The following is a 6,103-nucleotide window of genomic DNA, read 5'->3' as shown; positions in this document are numbered from 1 at the left end:
CCCCCGCCCCGCCTCGCCCCGCCCCGTCCTGGCTGGCTCGATGCGGCCAGGCACCGGCGCAGTCGGATGCACACTCCCGTGAAGTGGACCCGGCAGCGGGTTGCACCGGGCTTGCACCGCGCTTGCACCGGGCTCCGGACGACGGCTGCGACTGCATCGACTGGGTCGTCTTTCGAGCACGAGCAGATCCTGCCGACCAATAGAATGGCACGGGCATTGCAGGAGTCGCATCAATATATGTTGCACATTTACAAACAGTTTACACCACACTGCCGTTGTTTGTATTTCGTTTCCTGTCACTGCCTGACTATGCTGTTTTGTACTGCTATATACGCAGTTCTGGTGTTCGACGTAAAGTTTTATATGCCCTCTTGATCTGACGGCCGCTCTGCTGCCTCAGGGAATGCCACTCCCCTGCATGACGGATTGGCGCTGCTCCCCGCCCCGCGCTCCTGCTGCTCCTGCTGCTCCTGCCGCTCCCGCCGCTCCTGCCGCTCCAGTCGCCACGGATGCACCTGCCCCGCCTCGCTCCTCCGCTGGAACTTGTCCTGCGGGTCAACAAACCACGTCTAGCCGTAGCTTTGGGGGAGTGCTATTTTTAACAGAGTGCATCGGAGGTGTGTCGCCATGCGCGCGGTGTGGCGTGGCGTGGCGTGGCGCGGTGAGGTGGGGCAGGGCGCGGCGGGGGAGAGTGCAGACCGGGCTGGAAGGGGCGAACGTCCTCCCGCCGGAGGCAGCAGCAGCAGTCAGAGCGGCCCGCGGCCGAGTCTGGCTTGCGTCGGTTTGATGCTCCGGGCTCGGGCAGATTAGCGATCGCTAAGAGAGTCAACAATTAAATTGCCGAGTAGTGGCATACGGAAGTTTTGTGGTGGACTGTCCACACTGGAAGTAATTTATCTACCTCACGCATGCGTGCTGGCGGGTGGTGGGTTTGCCTATCACCTTTCACCAGGAGGTGCCTGTAAGGGGTCCTCCAGAAAGTACGTCCACGCCCTTCGCTGTTGCGCACCTGTCAGACCTCGTCTGCGAGCTCTCATGGCGCCTGGGAGGTAGGCAACACTTTGCCTGCAGTGCATGTGTGTACTGCGGGGTGGCCCACCCTGACTCTCGCAGGCGCCGAGCTCCCGGGGCGATCGCGACTAACCCTCAGGGAGTTGGGCTAGGTCAGTCACAACAGACAATTCGCGTGCTTTCAGCACGGTTCGTTATTTTCCGGCACAATGCATTGTAAACTTTTTTTTTATTCATGCATAAAAGAAAAAAGTTCATTGGATTTTAGTGGCAGTGGCGGCTTGAGTCCTGCTTTCAGTCTAAAATTTATCATCCACCTCACCCTTTGAAAAGAGAGCCGGCCGCTTTATGGCACACTGAGGAGGAAATCACTTGCGTACTGCTTCGTGCACCCAGTTGCTGTACCAAAGGCGAACCAACTCGTACTGTAACGGCGTAATAACGCGTCTCATGGTAGAAATCAAGCAAAAAAGGGCTGTTATGACCTAATTTTGTTAAAATGGGAAAAATTACGCTAAAAATAGAGTCTACTAACGTGTATACTAACGTATTAACTCGTACACTTTCATCTGGAGTGATGATTCCCCCCACGTTGTACCTCACTTTCTCTCTCTCCCTAAAAAAATGTTTTCTTCAGTAAAAAAAACATTCCTTATTTTCGCCAAAAAAAAAAAAACGGAGAGAGAGAGGGGGGGATGCGAAAATCATAAAATGTGAAGCAATGAGACGGGTGTATGCAAGTAACGGCGCGGCGCGGCGGCGGCGGCTCTGGCCGTGCACTTGACCGTGCCGTGGGAAGTGGCCCCGCATTCCCGAACAAGATCCGAATTGGCAGAGTGACCTCATTTGGGCGTCCACGCCACGCCGCGGCGTGTCACGTCGGGGCGGCCGATCGAGCCGAGTCGCGCGCTCGGGACTCCAACATTCGGCTGGGAAAAGAAAGTGTACAGTTTGGGGTGGATCCTCCTTTCTTTCCTTTCATCAGGGGGGAAAGATAACGCACCGTTGCGGTATTTTTTGAGCCACAGCGCGTGCTGTGATACAGTCTCGGCCGGGAAGAGACGAAGTCACACAGTCTATGCTACTCCGTCGGCACTAAGATAATGCACTATCTTGATGCGGACGGAGCCTGTTTTAACAGGTGAGCGGTTGAGGACCAAGGACCATTTCAGTGTCAAAGTATAGTCCCAAAGTACAGCACAATACAGCGTGTGGTTTGCTCTCACCCCCCCCCCCCTCACTTAGGTCCGGAAGGTGGGGTGTGTTCAACGACACCATATGGAATAAAATCAATTTCAGATAAGTCCTGTACGATGCGCCATTAAAACTCGTCGGATCTATGGATATAAGAACAGGCCTAAGATAAGAGCAAACGGCCAAATTCCGTCGTGCAGTACCCTGGGTGGGCTCGGACCAGGGACAGACACTCGAATTATTGGCTTTTCCACCCAGGAAATATCATTCCATGGAGTGATTTATTGCTCCGTCAAAATGGCCTGTGAGGGACGAACGTTATCAAGACGGATAGCACGTCGGCTCGCTCCCGTTTAGTTGTTGTTGCCCGGGCCGTCCCCTTTTGCGCCCTTCAAATCGTCGTAATTGCTGCTCGTGTCCTGGGACCTCCTCTCTCGCGGCCCGGGCGCGTGCGGCGCGGGCCCCGGGGGCTCGGGGGAGCCGATGGCGCGCGGTGGGCTGCCCACCCTGCGGGCGCAGCCGCTTCCGCCAGACGGGCTGCCCACTCAGGGCTCGGCTGTGCCCCCCACCATGCGGGAGCAGCCGCGCCCGCCAGACGGCCCCGGAGGAGCCTTTGGCGCGCGGTGGGCTGCCCACCCGGCCGGCGCTGCGGCGCCCTGCGGGGCAGAACCAAGGCCTCCCGCGCGCCGCGCCCGCCGGATGGGCTGCCCACCCGGGGCTGGCGGGCGGCGACGTTATCTGCTGCCGCCCGCCGTCGCGGTGCGCCGTTGGTCCACACATAACCTCTCCCGGTTGAGTCAGCCCCGAGCCGTTCTGCTATCTCGGGCCGGGCGGATGCATGACGGCCGCCTGCCTCAGTGCCATGGACGCCATGGTTCGGGCGGGCGGGGTGCACGCTGCCGCCGCCCTCCTGCTGCTGCTGCAGGCGACCCTGGCGCACGCCGACTGCCCGCCCGGACACATGCCGTGCCCCAAGAGGCAGGACAAGCAGCGCTGCCTGGCGCCGCTCTACGCGTGCGACGGCTACGACGACTGCCAGGGCGGCACGGACGAGAGGGGCTGCCGCGGGCGCTGCAAGGACGGCGCCCGCGAGTGCGACGGCCGCTGCCGCCGGGCAGCCTACTGGTAATCGTCGCCGTCCTCGTGGCTCCGGGCCGGAGCAGGAGCAGAGAGCTCGCACTCTTGCTGACGCCCCGGCGCCTCACGGTCCCCGCAGGTGCGACGGCACGAGGGACTGCGACGACAACCAGGACGAGGCGAACTGCGGTGCTGGTCGGCCGACGGAGCTGCGGACGTGCCCCCAGACGGGGGCACTGCACAGGGACAGGCAGCTGTTCTGCGACGGTCGCAACGACTGCACACGGGGCTATGACGAGCGCGGCTGCAGCAGCGCGCAGGACTGCAAGGCGGGCTCGTACTTCTGCCTCAACATGAAAGGCTCGGAGCGCTGCATGCACCCCAAGACGCGCTGCAACGGCTTCCAGGACTGCAGGGGCAACGAGGACGAGAAGAACTGCGTGAGTAAATCGGCCGAGTCATGGCGGAAAAATATCATACAAGGTGTCATCCCTTGTCACGTTATAGTGGAACAGAAAGGTGGTCATGACACAACACTGCACATCAAACAGGGTACTATACAGGGTGGTCCTGGTACAGGTCCACAGACCCCTTCCTTTATTTTGCTTATACTGTACCACATGCAGGCAGGCTTGCCTACAGTCGCTCACCGCGGCGCCTTACGGCCCCGTGCGAGTATGCAACCCGCCCGCACGCCTGCATCCGGTACAATATAAAGCAAAATAAAGGAAGGGGTCTCTGGACCATCCTGTACGTAGTGTACTGAGTACACCATTTCTCGTTTGCTTTTTCTGCAGCCCTCAGCGTCAAGCTCTCAGTCTCATCCGACCTATCCCGCTACACCTGCACCTCCACCGGGCACCACGACCACGACTGCAACGCCGCCGCCGCCGCCTCCGTCGGACCATGCGGGACCTCCGATAGAGGAGACACCAGCTTTGGAGATGCCAATAATTGAGTCTCGCGTGCCACTACCGACGCCTGATGCTCCGGTGGAGGGCGGCTCTCGCCCTCTGGTGTACCTGATGTGGGCTCTCTTCGTCCTGGTGAAGGTGCTGGTCGTCGCCTCGCTGTACAAACTACGATTGTGCTTGAGGCAAGTTTTCGTTGATGGGGACAAAGATGAACGAGGGCGAGGGGGGCCCGCCGCACACCACAGCCGTAGACAGGAACCTGACCGTCAATTCCACAGCGCGCTCATCCCCTGTTCTCATTCGTCCTCAGGGCTCGTGCAAGCAGATTGGATTCAGGGGTCGACAGAGCGCCTTCTTTTGTGTACCTGGGGCCGAGTGCGAAGCGCGCGACGGACTCGCCGCCTCCGGAGGGCGACGTGAACTGTGAGCACAAATACAAGGAACGCAGACTTGTGGAAGTGCTCGAGGAACCAGAGGCAGAGGAGGTGAGGGATGAGCAGCAGGGAAATGACCTCGGCCTCGGGCAGGTGATGGCGTCTACTGCAGCCGACCTTTTTGTCTCCACCCTCAGCGAGCTGGACTTGCTAAGTCAAAAGTGGTACTGTGATAATAAACAAAACGCTCTGTGATGTGATGTGTTTTTATATTACTGTGATTTTCTGCACTTCTGTATGCGGCTCGTTTCACTCAACAGTTGACGTTGATAATACTTATCGGTGTTGCACGACTAGCACAAAATTCGAGCGCTGACCTTGCCGCACCCGCACTGCACCGGGCCGAGTGCCGCGGGTATTCCCCATACGATTATCGTTTCTCATCCAATCCCAGTACGTGGTTCTGTTCCCAGCGCTTACAAATATCACTAAGATGTGAAAGCATGTACGTACTGCTTAAAACTTAAGTCATAGGACGACACGTCGCACTGTGATTCCTAAAGGCAACTTTTGTGTCGGCCGGGGTATTTGTACAAAAAGATGCTCTTGTGAGGGCAACATGCCTGAGACGTCGCCCTGATCAGGGAGCCTCCAGTTTCCCGCAGAAAGGCAACATTTGTGCGGGCGGGCGCGGCGACAGAACGAGCCGTGCGCGGGGATACTCCCGTCCCCCACCGAAAGGCAACTTTTTCTACCGCGCGCATGGGGAGTTTCGTTCCCCCGCGCACGGCGGCATCTGTGCGGGCGGGCGCGGCGACGGAACGAGCCGTGCGCGGGGACACTCCCGCCCCCCTCCCAAAGGCAACTTTTTGTACCGCGCGCACGGACAGTCCCTCTGCGCAGGGAGGCAAGATTTCTGCTGCTTGGTGCGGCGAATGATCCCCTTGCGCGCACGGCGACTACCTTTCTCCGCAGAGATGTGGATCTTGGGAGAATAGTTCTACCAACAGAACCAGTAGCAAACTGCCAATATTTAAAGAAAAATTTAAAAAATCATTTGTTTGGGAAGGTGTGCCCTGGTGTTCGCATCGAGGCGATCGCCTCGATGCGATGCGATTCCGGATTCCTACGGTCATCCGAGTTGGTAACGCCCTTGTAGGCTAACATCATGGCTTTTTGGCTGCTACATAGAAGGATACACGCCTACCGCTGCCAGCGCCGGGACCTGAACCCGGCGCTGGCAACTCAGCGTCCTCGCCTCGTTCGCAACCAACTGAGCCATTGAGCCCGATGCGGGGGCGAGTCCGGACGACGAAACACATTCCAGCCTTTGTCTCGCCGGCCCGACACCGCCGGGCACGCCGCTTGCCCTCCCCCTCCTCTTCCTCCGTCCCTCCCCCTCCGGGGAGACGAATAAATAGGCCTACAGCAGTGAGGTTGCTTAGTGTCAGTTGAACACGGCACCTAAACTTGTCGAATACACGAGGACAATAGTCGCCTTTCAAAAAGGAAACTTTTTTAACGCCTATGCGG

At 58.7% G+C, this 6,103-nt stretch overlaps 2 protein-coding genes across 2 annotated transcripts in view; both read left to right on the top strand.

Moving 5' to 3' along the window:
* Nucleotides 1-6,103, top strand: part of LOC113202253 (cuticle protein CP14.6-like) — a 49,732-nt gene that overhangs the window by 20,574 nt on the left and 23,055 nt on the right. The gene's annotated exons all lie outside the window — the stretch shown is intronic.
* LOC113201925 (very low-density lipoprotein receptor-like) lies at nucleotides 3,024-5,068 on the top strand. The gene is made up of 4 exons (XM_026415959.2): nucleotides 3,024-3,330; nucleotides 3,422-3,722; nucleotides 4,080-4,378; nucleotides 4,507-5,068. Exons 1-4 carry the CDS (start codon nucleotides 3,044-3,046, stop codon nucleotides 4,823-4,825), a joined length of 1,206 nt encoding a protein of 401 aa, XP_026271744.2. The 5' UTR covers nucleotides 3,024-3,043; the 3' UTR covers nucleotides 4,826-5,068.

This window comes from Frankliniella occidentalis, unplaced genomic scaffold (genome assembly GCF_000697945.3).
Source record: "Frankliniella occidentalis isolate FOCC.00 unplaced genomic scaffold, Focc_3.1 Scaffold322, whole genome shotgun sequence".
In the NCBI taxonomy this organism is placed as follows: Eukaryota; Metazoa; Arthropoda; class Insecta; order Thysanoptera; family Thripidae; genus Frankliniella; species Frankliniella occidentalis.
Note: the sequence above shows the minus strand (reverse complement) of the source record. Positions and strands in the feature narration are given on the sequence as shown.